Source organism: Idiotropiscis lumnitzeri, chromosome 17 (genome assembly GCF_059441095.1).
Source record: "Idiotropiscis lumnitzeri isolate Australia: NSW breed Sydney's pygmy pipehorse chromosome 17, RoL_Ilum_1.0, whole genome shotgun sequence".
Classification (NCBI taxonomy): domain Eukaryota; kingdom Metazoa; phylum Chordata; class Actinopteri; order Syngnathiformes; family Syngnathidae; genus Idiotropiscis; species Idiotropiscis lumnitzeri.
Genome location: NC_142407.1, coordinates 7642247 through 7663192, shown reverse-complemented (window position 1 = coordinate 7663192; position 20946 = coordinate 7642247). Strand labels below are relative to the sequence as shown.

The 20946-nt window shown below is 40.2% G+C and overlaps 2 protein-coding genes across 3 annotated transcripts in view; both read right to left on the bottom strand.

The window, feature by feature from the left end:
• Positions 1-1644: 1644 nt before the first annotated feature.
• Positions 1645-16764, bottom strand: ints2 (integrator complex subunit 2). The gene is made up of 25 exons (XM_088280457.1): positions 16426-16764; positions 15544-15844; positions 15329-15467; positions 14713-14815; positions 13934-14047; positions 12778-12908; positions 12371-12541; positions 11523-11743; positions 11153-11278; positions 10931-11002; positions 9717-9831; positions 9172-9240; positions 8841-8975; positions 8569-8745; positions 8110-8224; positions 7493-7597; positions 7187-7351; positions 6114-6315; positions 4649-4774; positions 3886-4087; positions 3503-3787; positions 3048-3155; positions 2813-2918; positions 2418-2594; positions 1645-2312 (listed from the first exon to the last, which is right to left on the bottom strand). The coding sequence occupies exons 2-25, from the start codon at positions 15834-15836 to the stop codon at positions 2137-2139; spliced, it is 3633 nt and encodes a 1210-aa protein (XP_088136583.1). The 5' UTR covers positions 15837-15844; positions 16426-16764; the 3' UTR covers positions 1645-2136.
• A 1503-nt stretch (positions 16765-18267) lies between these two features.
• Positions 18268-20946, bottom strand: part of med13a (mediator complex subunit 13a) — a 73603-nt gene continuing 70924 nt past the window's right edge. For both annotated transcript variants that reach the window (XM_088279686.1, XM_088279687.1), the window contains 2 exons: positions 19867-19967; positions 18268-19310 (listed from right to left, as the gene is read on the bottom strand). In XM_088279686.1, the coding sequence (XP_088135812.1) occupies positions 19178-19310; positions 19867-19967 (234 nt within the window). In that variant the 3' untranslated portion in view covers positions 18268-19177. The remainder of the gene's footprint in view (positions 19311-19866; positions 19968-20946) is intronic.

The window sequence follows — 20946 nt, the reverse complement described above, 5'->3', positions numbered from 1 at the left end:
TAAAAGCCATATATCGGCAAAGAGCATGGGCGAGAGGCATGATCCCTGTGGCACTCCATTTCTTAAGTAGCGGGGACGGCTACACTGTTCGTCGCTGGTCGACAGCATGAATGTTCGATTTGGCAGCACGTTGGTAACAAAACGTACCATACGCTTGTCTGGGATCTTCTTACAAAGCTTTCGTACTAAGTCAGGGGAAAGACAGAGCAAGTATACGCGCTTCTCATTGGGGATAAAAAAAAAATCACAAATGCCAAACTGCAAATATGTGGCAATCTGGTAGCTTGTTTGTAGGGATTTCCAGGTAAAGAAAGTGCTTTCATGCTTCTATTTCGACTGAATCTCAAGTAAATGTGTTAAATGAGTAATAGGGGCCATTGTTAGTGATTTAGTCTTAGTCTTCGTCTCTTCAGTTGTCATGTGACTGACTGATGACACATCAGTGGGGTGGAGTCTGCCTTACATAAGGGTAATGTTCTAGCTCTTGCTGTGACCTTGAAGACACTAAGTGGTATTAAAAGTGGAGGCATGAATGGAGCTCGTACATCATTTAGTGGAATTTTTAAAAAGAACACACAGAAAAGTGCCATCTGAACATCTAAAGGGAAATAAAAATTGAAACATACTCTCCATATGCCTCGGCTAAAATATTGCCACGGCTTCAGCCCTGACCATCACACACAGCCTGAGGCAAGCTTAGCGTAATGTTTTATTTGGACTCCTCTGTAGGAAGTGGAGGTTGTCATTTGAGTTCTTTGCAAAAGCAGTAAAAGCAAAGCGAGCCTGCTCTGTGATTTCACCCTCGCTTGCCTCAGGCTTCTCTCACTGCATCAAGAAAACTGCGGCAACATGACAAAGTGCTACTGAACAGAAATTCCGCCACAGAACGTAGAGGCCAAAAGCAAGTCACACAAACTGAAACATGATTAAACACTACGCACGTCGAGGTCTGGTTTATAATTCACAAACCATATAATGCATTCTTTAAAAATAAATCCATCATCGTCTTTAAATCCCTTTGGAGGATTTTTGTTCAGCATAATCAGGTTGTAATTAATTTAAGAAACTCCTTCATACAAATGCATACAGTGCAACTTCAAATTGGTTATAAAATATGAATCCTTGATAATTGGTTTAAACGTTTGGTTTTCACCTTTTAAGTTTGGATGTAAACGTTCAGATTTATCGCTGGATAATTTGACGCGAAATTCATTGACTTCATTGTTGCTGTTAAATGGAGAGGAACTGTTGTATTTTCTGAGGCAAGATTGCCCTCTGGTGAATTACCTGGATATGGCTATGAGGATGCAATAGTTTAGCTTGCAAGTAAGTGCCAGGTTCAGGTTGTAGTATAAGAGGACCCAAATGCTTGGAAGTGCGGCTGGAGTAACTTAAACAAGTATTTAATGTAACAAAAACAAAAAGGCAAACAAGGCACTGAAATATCAAAAGTACAAAATCAAAGATCTCAACAAAACACAAGGACTAGACTAAGCGAGGCAAGAAAGGCAGGAGGACAACTGACATCAACAATGAACAGACAAGAAGTGGAGGCAAGCAGCGAACTAAATACTGCCACATTAACGAGACAATGAAGAACACCTGGGCACTCGGGAATGGATGACAGGTGGACACAAGGAAAAACTCGGAGTATTTCTTTGTTTTATTACAAACAAATACCATATGACACAGTACAAAAAACATTTCCCCTTTCAGTTGGAAAAAAAAATATTCACATGTATTATTAAAACAGCGGTCAACAAAACTGGCCTTTAGCATTTCAGTGAGTCACTTCCTACATTTGTAACAGAGAGTATAATTTTACCTGTGGTACATAAATTGAAAATCATTATTTATTCACAGAATGCAAAAATAAAGGCCAATGCTGCAAAGAGTTCTTCTCTCAAGATGGAGCATCGATGAATTTAAAAAGGCTTCATTTTGATAGCCCTTCAACAGTAATCAAAGCACTTTTAATATCGCTTCATTCACATGACAAATATTGTTTTCATTAACAACTACCTCACGCAACGAGAATGTAGCGTTTGGATACAAAAACTAGACCACGTGAGGGACCAAATTAAATACATGTGACCTCAGAATGAGTAAAGCACGGGTGTACATTGTCCGTCTGCTCTATAGGCCATGAAGGGTGGAGCTGATGATGTCCATGAATGTAGCTTCGACACAGTAGCAGATCTGGACATCCGGGTCGGCTCCTCCAAGTTCCTCTGCTGTCCTTTGGGGTAATGCCAGTTTGCTGCAACCCTCTACTGAAGTATCCCGCGGTTTCTCCTTGAGATACTGCAACCCTAAAAACAAAGAAGAAAATGAAAACGGTCATCCATAAAGCTAAGTGTGTATTCTTAATAACTTTCTGGATGCATTTTGACAGATCTGCATTTGTCTGCACTTACGAGCAATGAGAGGGTCAATGTCCCTGGCTTTGGTGGCCACATCAGAGGCACAAACCTGCCCTATTTGAACTAGCAGGGCTGTCACATCTTCGTAGAGTGGAGGAAAGGCCTGACAAAAGGCCACCAGGCACGGCAGGGTGGGCATGAAGAAGGCAAAGCGCTTGGCTCGAGTCAGCACTGATGAGAAGAAAGCGCAACAAACAATTACAGACCACTCAGACCTTCATCAAAGCCAGTGTTGCACTAACTGATAATGGCCAGATGGTGGTAGCAAAACGCACAGAATGACTTCAGGACAGCTCAAAACTGAACTATTGTACTGTCTTTTCATTTGTAAATTGAAGATTAGATTCGAATAAAATACATCTTTATGTGACATAGTGAAGCATTCTGACCTGTGAGAAGTGTACCCATGACACTGACAGCCAACCTAGCCACACTGAGCGACTTGGGCAATGCGTACTGGATACATAGGTACGACAGCAACTGGATTGCAAAAATCTGTGAAGAGATAACATTCACAACTAAAGATTTTTTGGATGGTTCTATATTACTGTAGCAAATATGCAAACATAGATGCTCAGCACCAGCCGAGCCAGAGAGAGTCATGGCAAGGCCGGGATGTCTCACCTGCTTTTCCAGTTGAGGCTGGGCCAGAAGTTCTGGGATGAAGTCCAAACAAATATGCATGGAGGGGATGCCTGACACCGTTAGAGGCAGCAGAGGTTGAGGATAACCCTGAAAGAGACCACATATGTAAAAACAAGACTAATCAGACAGCAAAAGGACTTGAGGTAATAAAAAAGGAGTTTATATTGATCATGTGTGCCAGCTTTTGCACTGCACATTTGGAGAGGAATGCTTTAATCATTTGCAGCATATGACCATCTGCTTCTTCTGGGAGAGCAGTGGCCACTGACGGCTAATGCTGCTGGAAAATGTGATGAGTAATGGGGTCAAAATGAATGTTCTCTAAACAGTCGAACACGGCCCTAGAAGAGGGACAGTAAGTGTTTGGTGCTCTTCACAAATTGTGACGACGAAAAAAAACCAACAACAAAAACCAGTCTTGCGAGTTATCGTACCTGAAAGTGAACTAGTTTGGCAATATTCGGGTCAGCGATGAACATCTGATGCAGAAGACAACAGATGAGACACTGCACCTCCCTCAAATCACTGAGCAGGCCTCCCTCTGGCTCAGCATCCCTCACACTCTCCTTGGCTCTCAGCAGCAGACTTTTTTGTTCCGTTTTCACTGGCACGGGGCCCCTGATAACCCTCAGAAGGCTCTCTGTGTTGCATCCCTGCTGCTGCTGCTCCTCGGAGGTTGGTAAACACACCTCCAGAAGAATCTGGACTGCTGCACTATCCTGAATTTAAGAGGAATTATCAGGAAACGTGTATCACAACCAAACCACCTGAGAATAATATGTACAAGGGAAAACTAATTCTATGATGTAAGAAGTACCTGAGCGGCTAAAAGGGCATTCTTGAGCTCCTCCCTGGTGACCTCAGGTGTATCTGGCTGTCCAGGTACACCAAGGTTGGAGACCGTCTGGCTCTGTCTGTCAAAATCTGCCGTCTCTTTCAAATGGCTGTGCAGGTATGCTTTGGACGCTAGTAGATAGCCGTTCAGCATGTGAAGGACAATGTCCATTAAAGGAGGACATCTAAAGACAGAGGAAACAAATATACTTACAAAAAATGTATTATTGGTTTGCTACTGTGATTTCGGCGCATCACTGTCAAGGCAGAGCTCTGGAAATTTTTCGGGAAAGTCACCAGCAGTTTTTGATTGATTAAAGTCTACTAAAAAGAGCATCACAAAATAATAAACAAAATCATAATAATTATTGACATTTAGAAGTAGAAGTGATGGCGTAATGTACGTACAGGACTAGATAATATTATTACTACTACTAAATAGTGTGTAAATAGTTTGTAAAGCTTTCACTGGACATATTTGTAAAAAATATTACAACATACATTATTTTGCCATTGAACGCAAATTTTCATTGTTGCTGTTGGTATTTTATAGAAGAAAAGGTTTATTAAGATGTATCAGATGTTACCACAGAAAAAAATGTAAGCATAAAAGTCACTCTTGTGCATAAAATACTATTTGTGTTTTCACAAAAAACTTGTTTTGGGGCATTTTTTCTCTTTTTTTTTTTCTTCAAATCTCTGGCAGGGCACGTATATTCCGATATCGGGCCAAATTTAGGTCGTACCTGTACACCCTGTGATCACAGCGTAGAACGATGAGTGGATCCACCATGAGGTCATTTTGAGTGTACGTCTGCTGTCTGAGCAGCTTTGCTGAAGGTTGGAGGGCGTTAACCGTCATCACCCACAACCTGCAACACAAAAAGGCCAGTTTTAGCTGCCAAAATCCCACTGCTGATTGAAATGTATTAGCTTTGACAGTCCACCGTGTAATATTTATTGATCATAAAAAGCAATGTCTTCTAAAAAGAAAACAGTATGAATCGAGAAAAGCAGGACAACCAGACACTGAGCTCCAAACTCTTGAGTGTTCACAGGCTTCAAAAACAAAATTGCTGTGTTTTCCTTCTGAATAAATAAAAGCTGTCATTGGTAACAATCCCTTACTTTCCCCGCTCAGGAAATGTACCTCAGTTGTCCTGCAGAGACCCATTTGGATCAATAGGATGTCTGCTCAGAGCTTTTTAACTGTGCTCCTGTCAAGTCGGAAGGTCGTGCAGCATGACCCTCTTCTGTCCCGAGCTTCGGGTGAGGGCTGACAAGACTTACCTTGCTCTGTACCTCTGATCTAGTTGCACAATCATCTTTGAGCAAGTGGCTCGGGGTCAACAACTCCTGTTCCACAGTTCTTCCTTTAATCCACTTACCGTGTCTCACAGCAATTTAACACAGCTTTAAGAGAAATGCCGCTGACTCAAGAGCACCTGATAATGTTTCACCGAAACAACACACACAGCTCATGTCATTTTAACCAAGGTCCCAAAAATGACACTTATATTATTTGTAGGGTTTTTACCCAAATCAAAGATAAGAAGAATAATTAAATCCTAAATGGTATTTGATTTAAATTGATTTTGAAATTCAATACCAAAGTGAGGCCATTAATTCAAGTCTTTGGTAGCTTTAGCGAATTACTGATATTCCAATTAAACATTTCCTTTACATTACAGCCAACTAACAAAACAACCTTGAGGGTTGTGCCTGCGAGTGCACAAGAAACGTCTCAGATTGATTGTTCTTCCTAAGTGGTGGTTTCTTGCAAATCAAATTAAAGGTACAAGATCGTGAGAGAGAGAGGGGACTGATTTTTTTTTTTGCAGATTATTTTTATTATAAACATGACAAAGAGTGTCCCTTTCAAATCTCCCATTTAACGTCTACTATTCTGATTCCAACAGCAGCAAACTTGCATGTTTCAGATGCAACTCTCGTGCTGACGTGAGATACAAAAATCCTTTGGAAAATTCCTTTTCCCAGGCCAAAAATCACGGAAATTGATTATCACTCAATGATGATTTTAGTTTTTTCAAATTCTAAATAAGCAATAGAAAAGTGGATAAGTGCACAAACATCTATTTTGTGAAGAGATCATCAGATTAGATTTTTTATCAATTCTTCAGAAACTGAAAACCGTTGTATTTGGACTGCAGAGGGTCCTCCGCATTTTCTCTCCAAAATTTAATTGTGTACCTGCGGGGCATCACGGTGTTGAGGCCCATCCAGAGCTTGTTGAGTGTCTGCAGAGTACGGCGAGGAACAGCTGGTTCCAGCAGCAGAGCCATGCTGGCAGTGAGGGATTCTGAATAAGGGATAAGGTCTCCCGGTGTGAGAAGTGTCAACTGCTCCAGGATTCGCATCAGCCTTGGACTACTGGATGGCAACTTCTGGAAGGCTGGGCATGAAAAAGAAAACATGAGTGATTCGTTTGCAAAGTCTGGAACTGTGAATCCTCGTTGTTTTTCCTTGTATTGCTGGGCAATACATACAAAGACAGAAGCATCATCTGCCAAGCAAATTACTTCTCATGCATAAATTAAGCAGCTCCACAGGCTGACTTTAAGAGAGAAGGAGGAAAACGCAGGGGTGGCACAGTTGTAATAATCCTAAATGATTTGTCTCAAATAAAAATGTGAATAGTAATTAGAACATAACACCAACTTTGATCTTCCATTAACCTGGCAACATTTTACTGAACCAACAAAAAGGCAACATGATAATCAGGTTAGGTGCACCAGTTAGGTGTTCAGTCATTTGTTTCATGTTTGAAATTTCACTTAGAGTCTTAAATGCAAATCAACTATCCATCCGTCCATCTTCTGTACTGCATATCTTCACTTGACTTGTGGGTGAGCTCGAGCCCATCCCAGCTGACTTTTGGAAAGAGGCAGGGGGCACCCAAGACCAGCAATATAAATGCACATATAGATGAATGTTCACATCTGTTGGCAAAATTTAGAGTCTTCAATTAACCTAAGAAGCTGTTTTCAGAATATGTGGGCAACCAAGAGTATCCAGTAAAAATCCACATAAAGCACAGGGACACAGGGAGAACACACTAATTGCACAGAGCCCGGATTCGAACTTCAAACCTTGGAGCTTTGAGGCAGATGTGCTAATCATCCACCCACTTAGCTGCCAATATTACTATGTTGTAAAACTAAGAATGTTACGTTTAGAATCAATAATTATCGAACATCCCTGACAGCCTTCCACTGTTTTAAACTGTGGGCATTTGAAGACAAATAAAGTGACATGATACACACCTTGGTGGAGCTGGCTCTGAGTGTATCTGCAGGTGTTGCTGGGAAGCATCATTTTCCTCAGCAGGGGCAGAGTACCCGTTACCTCTTCTTCACAAACCCAGTCTTCCACAAGACATAGGTGAGGGTAGTTGATGGCCAGCAACCTCAACAAGGCAGAATGCAGACCTGGCAACATGGAACAAGTAAACAAGATCGACCAGTAAGAATTGTCTTTTTTTTTTTTTTTTGTTCTTTTGTGTAGCTTTGAAATGTAGCCGTAAAACAGAATATAGATGGATATTGTCATAGAACCTTGTGCTAACTCACCCCCAAGCTCTTGTTGCAACCCTTGGGCTTGGGTAACTAAGTACTTTATGGGGATCTGGCCCATCAGTGCTGCTGAATAGGACTTGGGCTTCTTCTGCATTAAAGCTGTCAAAAAATGAAGCGAAACATTTGAGTGGAAGCACAGTCGAGAACAGATTGTCGTATTGTATACGGATCCCTAAGTTGCTGCACATACTAGAGGTGACTTTCTACTGACACAGGTTCAGTACCACCGCTGATCGGTTTCATTACTCTTTTCTTGAAGGCTCTGGGAGCACTTATGTAAACAGACCAATTAAAGGGATGGACATAAACGCTCATAAATCTGGCCTAATGAAGGGCAAGAGGAGAGCTTGTCATGAAAAGGGAATACATACAAACTAGCTTAACTGCTAATGCTACAATCTAAGCTCAAACTGTCCTAGTTATCTCCCAGAGTAATTTCTCTTGGCTGTTTGACAGGCCACCATTTATTATCTATGAAGCAGCCAACATGCTGTGCCCAGAGTGGAAAGGATAAGTGGCTGCATGTCCATAGAGAGAAATCCCTACAACTGAGACGACAAAGAGGAAGAGAGCCAATGAATGCACACAGGCAAAGTTAAATGTTTACACACCCAACTGTTTGGTGCTAGCCAAGAGACTCTCCTCATAAGACAGGATGTAGTAGAGGATAAGGAGTTGGGTCGTGATGGAGTTGCGTTGTCGTCCTCCTCGACTATTTTCCCCTTGCTAAAAGAGAGAGAACGTTAAAACCTCCCCTGCTAAAAATATAACTTTCGTTGTTCATACTACACAAGCACTTCACTGAGTGAAAGGCATATACAAAAACCTTTATTACTCATTTTAAAACGTATGCAGTATTTATTAGAGTCATCATAATGTCACAAACCTCAATTCGAGGAAAGAGGTAGACAAAAAAAAATATTACAGCAATAATAAAAACTTAATTTACGTGACTCCATTATCTGTATAATTCTCCCACTCATGCCTTAAATTTATCTACCATATTTCTTTTCTATTACATAACACAATGAAATAGAATTAGCCCTTGTGAAGTACTCAGGGTGACTTACAACAGAAGAGGCCTGAAAGACGCTGAGGATTTCCTGCTCTGTGATTGGTTGGTTGGTGGCCTCAGGGTTGGCCTTTGACGCTGGAGTGAGGATTGAGTTGATGTAAACATCAACCAGGGGTATTAACTGCGTGTGGATGGGGGTGTTTGTCTCACACAGCTGACGGTAGATCCAGTCCTTGAAGATGAAAGACAACACCAAGGCGGCCTGAATGTTTTGAACGTCACATGGAAAGAGTAGCAGGACCAATTATCCTCCCACAAAATGTCTACCTTGATGGACACTTTGTGCTTGGTGAAGGCTCGGCTTCGAAGCAGCTGGTAGATGCAGTGAATCGGGAGAAATCCAGTGATGTTGGCGCTTAGATTGTTGGTCACCGCAACCCTCACCGCATGGGCTGTAACCACCTGCACACAAAACACATGCTATCAAAACAACTGAAATTTGAAGGGAAAAAAAGAACACTAGATTATGTGCAGCTCCATGTAACACCAAATATGTTCTGATTGTTCAAATAAATAGCCAATTCAAAAATATTAGTTTAACCTTTTAAATCTGCCAAAGGACGGAGGTATAAAATCGGACATGGGATTATACAAGCACCTGTTCTGTGAAGATCTCTTGCGTGAAGATGGTCTTCATTTTGCTTAGGGAGCTTGGTTTGATGGCAATCTACAGAAGAAAAAGATGAAAAGTGGCAGCTTTACTAAGACTGAAAACAACATTAAGGCTGCAATGCAGGTATTGCTATTTTTCAATTTCCTCTCTTCATATTTCATTTAAGAAAAAAAAAAAGAAAACACTCTTCTTGGCAGGCACAACGCTGAATTGATAGGGCTGCCCTGGGGGCAGAAACAAAAAGACTCTAAATCCAATTACATTGCACATCTTAGTGGAACATACACTGCGACGGGAAAACCACTTAGCACTCGTGCAGGAGAAAATAGTGCACTTAATAAGTACTAAAACAGTGAAAAGGCTGCGGGGACATGGGAGTGTCTTTGCAGATACTGTATATATATGCTGAAAGTATTTCATTAGTGGTGAAGTTGTTTCATGTGGCGCTGCAGCGGTGAGGGGGGGGGGCCAGTATCCGGTCAAACAGACTAACATATTGATCACTGTTATCGTCCTACCTATCATCTTACCTTCATCCCTAAAGTAGAACACACCAACTCGATAATGGAGCTGAGCTGGTTGCTATGGAAATACATGGCCACCAATAATAGCATCTCTCCGAAAGAAGCAGATACACCTGCAGCACTGGATGGGGGAGGACACAGATAGAGGAGCCTGGTTGTTAACCCTGCATTTTACAGGACAACATTTGAATGAATAAATAAACAGACACGCACGCATATGCTATGGAATTTATAATTTTAACTACTGTCATTTTGGAATGTTTCCCTGTTATTTGTGCTTAGCACATAAGGCAGATTTGACAGCCCAGTTAACACAGTTATGACACTGAACTGAAGCAGTGATTCAACATCATCAAACAAGAGTCTTCAACTGGGCCAAAACAATAACAAATCCAAAATAATTTCCCGCTAATTTCTATTACACCATATGGAAAGCGCTTTGTTGCCGCTCCAGCTGCTGAGAAATGCGCTATATAAATAAAGTTGTATTGTATTGTATTGTATTAGGAGCCATCCCAGCTTTTTGAATTGTCAATGCACTTCGCGGAATGAGACCAACAAAATAATAAAGTCAACACTCGGCTCTTTCTAAAGGCTTGGAATGAGTTATTTCTTCAGGACAAAAATTCCAGAGCGCCAAAGATAACATCATCATTGGAGGACAAACCATAAAATCTGACTACTGTTATGCCAAATAAATGATCAGCAACTGGATTTTTGCCAACAGCGGCCCTTCTCAATGGTACTACAAAGCCCAATAAAAACTTGTAGAATTTTGTTTATTTGACAAATAGGGCAATATAAGCAGTTATTTCTAGTAAACGCTGACACCAGACAGTATGGCCGAGTGGTCTAAGGCGCCGCGTTCAGGACCCAGTCTCCCCAGGAGGCCTGGGTTCGAATCTCGAATTTCCCCATTGTGGGACTAATAAAAGGAATATTAGTTTTGCAGCTTAGATCACCAATAGTATGTATAAAGACTGACATGTTTAAACTGTCACACATCACCCAAATACATCCTGTTTTCAGACTGACAATTTGAACATTAGGCTCCAGAACAATCGATTGAAAGGCTATGTTAACAATTAGACATGACTGACGCCTGTGCTTGATAAAAAAAAAGATATATATAACACACAAGAACAAAAAGAAACCGTAATAAATCCCACCGGGCATTATGATCCCCAGCTGGAGAAAATTATGTATGCAAAAATTCTTACCTCTCAAAGTATTCCTCTTCTTTGATCATCCAGCTGAGCCACATGACCATGAGCTGCTCCTGCTCTGGTGTGCTAGAGGCATGCAAGATACAAGACAGTGTTCGATGTCAAGTGAATTGAAGAATATAACACAGCTGCAGGCAACGCTTCCTTGTACAACACCAGAATATCGAAATGTACTTAATCCCGCAGGCAGGGATCAGTAAGGAGAACATGGTGTACCTGACCAGTGTGGGGAAGGCTAATAGTTTGCAGAAGGACAGGGAGACAAAGCGAACACCAGCAGGAGTGGCTGGTGGTCGGCTGGTCATCAGCTGCAGGAGCTGCTCCGCCTCCTCGTCTGTTGGTCTGTGTCAGGACCACAGTGAAAATATTTACACCAAAGCAATTTTTTGTTGTATTCTACTAATTAAAAAGGAAACATACATTCAGTAAAGAAGACATTTGTGGCTGAACAGAGGTATTTAATTTGGAGATTGAGAAAAAGTAAAAAATAGGCCAGCAGAAAAAAAATGAAAACAAGGTACTAAAATACAAAAATATAATAAAGTGAAACTACAAAAATGACAGTAATGCATTTCGTCTGACTTACCTGAGGCCAGCGATGCCCATAAGAGCACAGTAGAGTCGGAGCAGAGCACTGGCCTTCACCACATGCTCCTCTCTGAGGCCCGAGTAGCCGAAGCCGCCCTCGTCATCCACGTCGCCGTCATTGGGAACATGGGTGCTGCGCGAGCGAGGCAGGATAGCGACCAACTCCAATAGCAGCTGCCTGCGCATCTGCCACAGCACGGAGCTGGTCTCTCGCTTTCTCTGGCGGGAGAGAAAAGAAGAAAAAAAAACAATAAAATCACAGGAGCTGATGAGTAATCATCCAGTTGCAACAAGCCTCTATTTGCATTTTGTCAGCTAATTGCATTACTGTTACCATCAGAGCAACACATTATTATTTTTTCTCCTGCTAAATTGCAATACAGAATTTAGAAAGTAAAGAGGTCTGAAAAGATTACACCATATTATAAAACATTTACATGTGACAGCAGAGCCTTATTTTATACAAGGCTGGGGAATGGCTCTGTTGCATCTTTTCAAAAGGGACATTCGAAGCAAACACGATGGCATTTAGAGAGAAGAGCTCCTTGGTCTCCATAACTAAGAAGAAATGTCAGTAGATTGAGAGATAATCAAGGCCTTTTTAAGGTTTTATGGTATTTTAAATGCACACTTCGGTTCGGGAAAATTACAGTTTCACTTTTCAATAGCGAAAGAGTATGGTAAAACAGACACAAAACAAAAGGTCACACACTGTGTGAAGTTGGATATGAAGTGTTCTAAAAACAATGATGGCTACGTCAGAATGTCAATGCGTTTAATTGACTACAATGCGAGAATGATTGCCCTCTTAACCTTTATCCCGAATTTAAAACAAAAATAACTCACCTGTTGCCCATTGCGAATGAACATGCTGAACCATGTGCGGACTTTGCTGTTGGTACCAAGTAGTAAACCACTGACATAAGAAACCAGGGGGCTGACGGCCTCATCTGCTGTGTCTGGTTTGTAATCCAGTGTCAGAGCCACGCCTAGGCCAGGAAGATGACATTCCTCCACCTAAGAGAAATTCAAATGTAAAACAAATGCACAATGTGTTAACGCTATAATTAAGGTGCATGCTTTATTCAAATTCAATAACATCCCTGACGAAAAACAAATTCAAACATCATCCTGCTGCTCACAAATTCTTCATCAAAAGTAGTATTTTAATCAACAGAAATTGATTGATACTAAGACATTCTTTGCCGAAGGAATAAAAAGATTGTGTTCAGGCAAAATGTTTTGCCACTGACCACCATGGCTCGGATGTTGAGAGCCTGTGAAGGGTTCATCTGACAGAGCTGCCTAAGGGCTTCGGTTCTGCGTCGACCGCCAACGCTCTCCTCATCCTGGCGCTCTCCATTCTTGATCAAACCTCTGCACACTGCAAACACAAACACACATTTTCATTAGGGTTGCTTGGTGTCAACGTGTTACTGTCTTCGGCTCACGGAGATTAGATGTAAGACATGTTCAAACTATGTCTATTCTAAAATAAAAACCTCGGTCAACGGTATGTTAATTATGACACACTCGGGAGCCTTGAGAGATCGTTAGGGATGCAATGGGAAATTAATTACCTGAAAATGATCATTTATTAATTATAAATATATCATTATCTAACTATGTCAGCAACATATAGAGACAGGCAGAACAACTAATCCTCTTCCATTAGACGGCAGAAGGCACAAAAACCTGTGCATCCACCTGTTGCCGTTCATATAAAAAAATGATTCATCCAGGACAGATTTCACAGTGAACAAAAGTATTTGCGAGTAAAGTCATTGTTTCAGTATTTCGTGGCAGTTTTGTTTGGTGGCACACCATGAGATTTTTCAAAACGGTGGCTTTGGTTCAATAAAAGGTTGAGAAATGCTGACGGAAAATCTTGTCACATTATTACCATATTGTCCTTAGAGCTGACAGTTTTAAATTTGCATTGTTTATTGGGGGGGAAACCACTAAGAACTGAAATCCATTGTTCTCTGCTGCATCTGAATTACTTGCCATAAAAGGGATGGCTTGTTTCATCTAAAAAATTGAGCGCAGCCATTCCCAAAAGAGTCTGTATATATTTCATTAGGCTCACTTGAGAAAAGTAGACCATTGACTTTTGGATTAAGTGTGTTCTATTGTAATCTTTACTTAACCAATATGTAAAATAGCATCCTACCATTCATTGCATTAGCAGCAAGAAAGCTCAGTAGAGAATTGCTGGGGAATTGTGGTTGCAGAGTTTTCACTCTGAGCAGCTAGCGTATCGTGTGTGAAATTGACCTTACTTAAACAATTAAAATAGAACATTAAGAAATGGCTAAGTGTACTACTTGGATGGGTTTATCTAAAGCTGATATCGTCAATTAACGAGCCCTCTGTTGCCTTGTCAGAAACGCAACGATGTTCATTTACCTTCATTGAAGCTGTCAGGCACATTGGCAACCAGTAGACAAAGAAACCAATCCCCGTTGCGAACGTGCAGCAAAGCCTCTGCCACATCCACAATTGGCAGCAAGGAAGGTAGTTCTGGGGAGACAACAAATATGCAGTTTATCAAATCCACAAAATCATGCTGGCTGGCGGTGCAGGAATATGTGATGACTTCTGATGCACAACTAATTTGCGTGCAATGTAAATATATACCACAATATCAACAGGGATGCCAAATTCATTCTTTGTCCAAAAACATAACACCCACAGAATTTCAAATTCTATTACAACCAAATGATTACTGCGCTGCTTTACAAGTGAAGAATTAACAGCAGTCCTGGGAGGACTATTAAAAATGCTTGAATGGGAAAGTAATATTCCAATAAATGACTTGAGATTCTTTGGACTGTTAATGATGATGAAATATCCTCCCTCGTTACCCCCTCTGTTGTTCCTTTCATTGAAACATAATTACAAATCCATGACTTCCTCTAAAAAGCCACCCTGCATTTCAGATTTAGAATGTCATTTATTTGGCCCATCATTTTGTCTTTGAGCTTTACGCCATTTTAGTTTTTTTTGCAAATGTATTAAATAAATAAATAAATAAATGATTGTACAAGGGTTGGGATGTAACGTATTTTGGATATTTTCGGGATGCACTAGAGAAGAGTGGATGAATTTCTGCGTGAATGTTACTCTTTGAATACAGTAGAGATTATTGAATTCAACGCGATCCTACATTGAACAGATTTCCATACCTGCTTGTAGAATGCAAAGCACATCGGCAACCTCTTCCAAGTAGACCGGGCTTTCAAAGAGTTCTGATGACTTGAGAAAGAATTCTCCATTTGAATCGGCGACCTAAGAAATAGGATGCAGATGAACAACTGTGATTAGAGTGGACAATTATCCACTTGTCAATGGCTCTTTTATTACCTATGCCTGCTTTGCTAAATTAATTTATACAAGCCAGAATATTTTTAAGATTTAATTAAAAGTGTGATAACTCAAACACTCTAAATGAAGATATGCAACATTTTGATCACATTTATACTGGCTTTTTAGATAATTCAGAGTGGTTAAAATGCTTAGGTTAGTTTATTCAGTATAAGCAGACCGCTACATTGCGCTTGATGTTAACATTGTATTATTCCAAATGTAATGGCTATAGCTCATGTATTTGTGATTTAATGTCTCATCAAATTCAGAGTAAAAAAAATAAAAGAAAAAGAAAGACAGAACTTATGTTCATTTTACGTGTATTTGTTCAACAAATTGTTATTGACTATTTAGAAGAAATAAAAATAGCATTTGTATGATATAGAATATAGTATAGAAAAGGGAGTTGCTTAAGTATGATGATGAACTCCGTACCTTACTCATGATTGTCAAAAGCTCACTGAGGGTCAGACGAAGTCTCCTGAGAGGATCACTGTGTTCAAACTCTAAGGTAAGACCATGCTGCAGCTGTGACACCAAGATACTCTCCACATTCGAACCACCCGCCTTGTGCCTGGCGCAAGTAATGAAAAGGGCATAGCTCAGAAATAAATGTGATGGTTGATAGAAATGCGGTGACAAGGGATTACCTGAGCTGTTGCTCCTTCCTGGCATCCTGCTCTAAGGCGTGAAAATCAACAGACAGCAGTGCCACAATGGAGTTGACAGCTTCCACTCCTGAGAGCAACCGCAGGATGAGCTTCTTGTCCTCTGCCCATGCCTGGCTCTGGTCAGCTGGGGCACATAAAGCCATCCTCACCAGGCAGGGAAGCAGTAGCCTCAGCTCCGGGTCACTGAGGGCTGCCAGGCGCTGCACATCCACCTTCTGCATGGCTTCAAATGCAAAAGGGCTGACAAATTGCAGCCCTGCACTGTCCGTCATCTCTGAAACTACACCACCGGAGAAAATGAGCAGTCTAATCGGACTGCTTTAGGTATATTCAATTTGTCTCAACAAACAAAACAGAGCAGGAACAACAGAAGCACGTGAACGCCAAAGCACCGCAACAGAGCTGTCAAAAGTAGCTGGAGTCGGTCTTACAAAGTCACCAACTCATTCACTAATACATCGCATCAAGTGTTTATGAGTCGATAACTTCTGCATTAGTCGTTGTAAGTTGGAGGACGATTTTTCTTTCCTGCATATTCAAGCCACTAACAATGACAGTTTGCCTAAAGGCTAATTCATACGCGGTCAATGTTATTAAGGGTTCATATACCGGGTCAAAACATAAACTCAACACCAGAGCAGCAACCCAACGTGTTGAAAGCGTCTTTAATTCAATGTGTGCTAATTTATAGCGCGTAGTCCCTATTCTCGTCACTTTTGGGGTGTCTTAGCGCGCTACTAGCTTACCAGCTAAGAGCTAAGGCTAACACTAGTAGAGTCAGCTAAATAATAGGACAATGTGTTTACTAGCATGGCAATAACAGCGCACTTAAGATATAAAATGCAACAATAACACGCTTACCTCAATTGGTAGAATTATTGCAGCACAATTGGTTAACTTTCAGGTGAGAGGCCTCCAGACCTCGGACTTGACTGCGTACCAAAGCCGCTAAAGGGGAGCGCTAAGACAGCCAGTGTCCGAGAAAGTATCCTTCCTAATGGTCACCGACAGGAGTCTCCAAATGTACAGCATTTTCCACACCTTAACTACTAAAATGTTGTCATTTACACCCGGAAACTTTAACAGTAACCACAGAGAGAAAAATAAGTAAGTGAGCGTGCCAGAAGCTCATACCGCTTTGCCAAAAGACGGAGCAGACTCGCGCAGCTAGAGACCGCCTGAAGGATAACTCAACTCATCAATTCCGTTGTTCTTTGTACGGATTTACAGCCATGTGTTCTAACATTTATTTACATTATATTTACATAAATAAGAAAGACATTTGTTAATCCTTGTGTTTATTTATACATTAATCGCTTATCTTTCATATATGACATTGAATTTTAATTAATTTAAATTATAAAGTGACGAAACGCTGTTTTATGTGACACTAGTTTCAATTCCCGGTTTCCTCTCAGGCCTGCGAAGTTTAAGGATCATAAATGTACTGCACATGTAGCAGCAGGTGACAAAAGTACTCTACGATTGAGGCTCATAAAAGTAGAACTGATTAAATCCATTTGAATATGTTAAAAAAAATTACACTGTCTTAAATGTACCAAGGCCCAAAGTATAAATCCATTTTAAATTTTTATATAAAGCAACGGATGGGGAATATCTTGCTTCTTCAAATTTGTGGAGTTATCATGCTCGCTGCTTCACGTGTTCTTCTATATAGCTGCTGGCCCTGTGTTTCCTGCCTCAAACTTATAAAACCTAAAAAGTTCAGTCAATTTGTCCTTCTTACATTGTTTCATCGTCCGCAGCGGTTGGAATAAGGACTAAACATGTTATGGGAGTAAAAGTAAAAAGTCTGAAAAAACTACCAAGTAAAGATACCTGAAAAACCAATTTAAGTACAGTAAGAAAGTATTTGTACAATGTTACACTTCCACCACTGCATACCATATAGTACATGAGGGACACATAGTTAACATAAAGAATCTAATGAGGCCCAAACATCCAACCTTTCTTAAAATTTTGCCATGTTTAAAAAAGATTTTTATTATTGGGCAGCACAGTATACAAGCGGTTAGTTAACACACAGACTCGCAGTAACTGCACTGAGGTTCTGCATTAAATTATCTGTTTCAGCCTATGCTAATTTTGGTTTTTGTGCTTGTTTTTTTTCTGGGAATGCCAGCTTTCTCCCACGCTCTATAAGCATTTTGATGAATTTTAGACTAAATTGTCCATCGCAAATTTCAAAATCATTCCAAAAGCAAAAACCATGAATGCGGGCGAGAGGTAGCTTACACCCTGGACTGAACCAATCGCACATGGAGAAAACAATCACTCGCCTTTGCACAATTGATTGCTCTCGATCAAGATGAAATGACTATTTCTGGAATGTGCGAGGAAGCCGCTGTACCTGGAGAAAACTCATACAAGAATGGGGAGAACATGCAAACTCGACACAGGATGAGCCAAAATTCAACTCAAGTTGAAGTTAATTTACACCACACATTTTCTTTCTCACTGAAGACAAGTGACGCTTATGGTGATGCAAAATACTGTAGGTAGGAATTGGCCAATCAGAGGTAGGGAGCCAAGGTCAACTATAAAATGATCATGTTGTGAAAGTAATAAGTCAAACCCAGGGATAAACTACTTCTAAACTAAACTATTGGTGTCCTTAACCAACTGCGCAAAAAGAGCAATTCCTTCCTCTTCAATGCAATAAACACAACAAGCACAGGAAAATATGTTGACACATTTTATTCCTAAAACAGAAGCCACAGCACCAACTGCTGGCATGGCATTCATATATATAATTATCTCTATAGATTGCAGTTTGGTTTTTGTGTCTAAATGTGTGGTATAAAATACTATATACAACAATGTACCTCTTTATTAGAACACAGTGAAGTTCATTGCTGTACAATTCCTATGTAGCTACAGCTTTGCTGTAATTCACAATTCTCCACTTCTGTACATTGTGACAATACAAATTCTTTTTCTCCGTTACAAAAAATAATACTCTGAAAGCAACCTACTGGGACTCTCTTTCCTTTTTTTCTGCAATAGTTTCTCGATTTTTAAGTAAGATGATTACATATATCTTAGACCAATTGCTTTAAAGCAAGAAGGTGGTATAAACCTTCTCCATTTATATATCTCTCTCTATATATATATTTATAAAAGCATTTAAGAAATAATACATTGAAAAACATACAATAAATAAGATAGATGCAGGCTTTTCGTTTGGATACAGTTTCATCCAAAGGAATAGAGAGGATTTTCCGGCTGTGAAACCAAAAATCCATTCTTTAAAAGTTATTTTCATGATCAAGTACATCCCTTTATCTCTTTACAGAAAGACATCTTTCCTAATACAGACTGGCCAGTGCATGTGTTGCCATGTTAAAAAAAACAAAAAAAACCCAATAAACATGACAACCAATCTGTCACTCTCTCACGTTCATTTACTCTCATCTCCCCGTCATTTCTATTTATTCCCTCGTATATTTGTGCATGTCTTTGCGCCAAGGGGACAACCATCAAAACCATTCTTGGAATGAGATCCAACGCTGTGCTCCGGTCTGGTATGATGAAACCCCTTCAGAGTTATCGCTTTGGACTTTTCCTCTTGAATCGTCTCTCCTGTGAGTGGCTACAACATGTTTGTGATAAAGTTGTACATCTGGTTCAGCACCACAAAGTGAACGGGCAGGCATGATCGTCGGTCCTGTGTCGCCGGGTCACATGTCAGCCAGGAGAGGGCGTTATATTGCTCCAGCACAAATCTATCAGGGCACATAATACAATTATTGGAGACAGCAATGTCTTGTCACGCAAAAAACTTATATTCTAAGACCTTTAATTTAAATTCTTAATGACGAATATTAGCAAAACGTGAATGATGTGCAGTGTTCAGTTCTGGATCACTGAACCATTTGGAGTTCAAGAATTAGACTTGGCAAAAGGAGCTTACTCATGAAAAGAAATACAGGTAGGTGTTAAAAAAACATGTGAATTTAGGGAATAGCAACTGAAAAACTACACTTTAATTGTGTTTTTTTACATTTTTTTTTCATTTTTTTAAATGTAGCAACAGGAAACGGTTTCCCCCAAATTACAATGTGTCCAAATGGTTACATTTGGTTCGGATAGCCACTTTCAATACGAGGCCTTTTCAGGGAACGCTTTTGTGCGACATTATAAAATCTAATAAAATATAATAATAAATATCTGAAAAATCAACTTAAGCGCAGCAAAAAAAAAAAAAAGAAAGAAAAGTTTCCACCAGTGCCAAGAATACCACAGAGAAATTGCAGGAGTGTTTGTGTTTGGTCGGTTTACCGTAGTACATCTGAGGTCTGATTGGAGTCAAGAGGGTGGGAGTGTTTGCTGTGCAGGAGCTCATCTGACTGCACTGAAGACACATGGAGGTGCAAAGAGGCCTATGAGTGAGAGAGACAAGAGTGGGGGGGTGATGGAGGGAAAGACCTGGTGTCAAATTTCCTGTATGGAATAAGGTCATTAACCTCTGTTCTAAACAAAGCCATGGTTCCACAAAAGAGCAAGGACTTTTGCTGCAGATTAAAATGGATTTCTTACGTGTATAATTTTGTTTACATCAGGAACGGGCTACTTAAATGCGGGAGGGCGCCACAATCTTTCAGTGCTACTTTGGGGGCAATAAAAGACCATGCAATTCCTCATCAGATGTAAAATCCCATTTGAAAAATGGACAAAATACGGGCATAATACAAAATAATGCATAATACAAAAGATCAGCTATTCTAACCCAACAATAAAGGCTTGAAGCAAACATCAAAATAACCAAATATTGTATTTTTCCCCAGTCGAAAGGGAACTCTTGCACCAAAAAAAAAATACCATCCATAGATTTTCTTCTTTTTTTCTCACAATAATAAACTCACCTGCTTGTGCTCCATGTCTTGTGCAAACCCACCCAAATATATTAAGTCTACTCACGTTTTAAGATGGGGCAAAATAAGACCCAGTGTAAGTACAACATGCCTGCTATTTAGGGGTGAGGTTTGGGGTATGTTACAATCAGAATCAGAATCAGAAATCCCTTTATTGTCATTGTACTCAAGTGTGCAACGAGATTAGAGACAACTTGATGATTACAGTATTACTGTATTACAATTACAGTTAACCACTGCATAGTCACAGTTCGGAATCCATGCATTTGCATAATTGTGAATTATTTTCTTTTTGTATTTTTTGTTTTTTAAATCAGCGTGTTTTTTGAAAATTTTTGGGAGGGCTTTGTACACCCTCGCGAGCAGTCCGCCATGTACAAGTGGATTGCAATTGCGATTGGCACTCCCGAGTTAGTGCAATTAATAAAAACAAAAAAATCCCCAAAGAAACAGAAAAAAATGTAACCAAAGCATTGTTTAAAAAAAC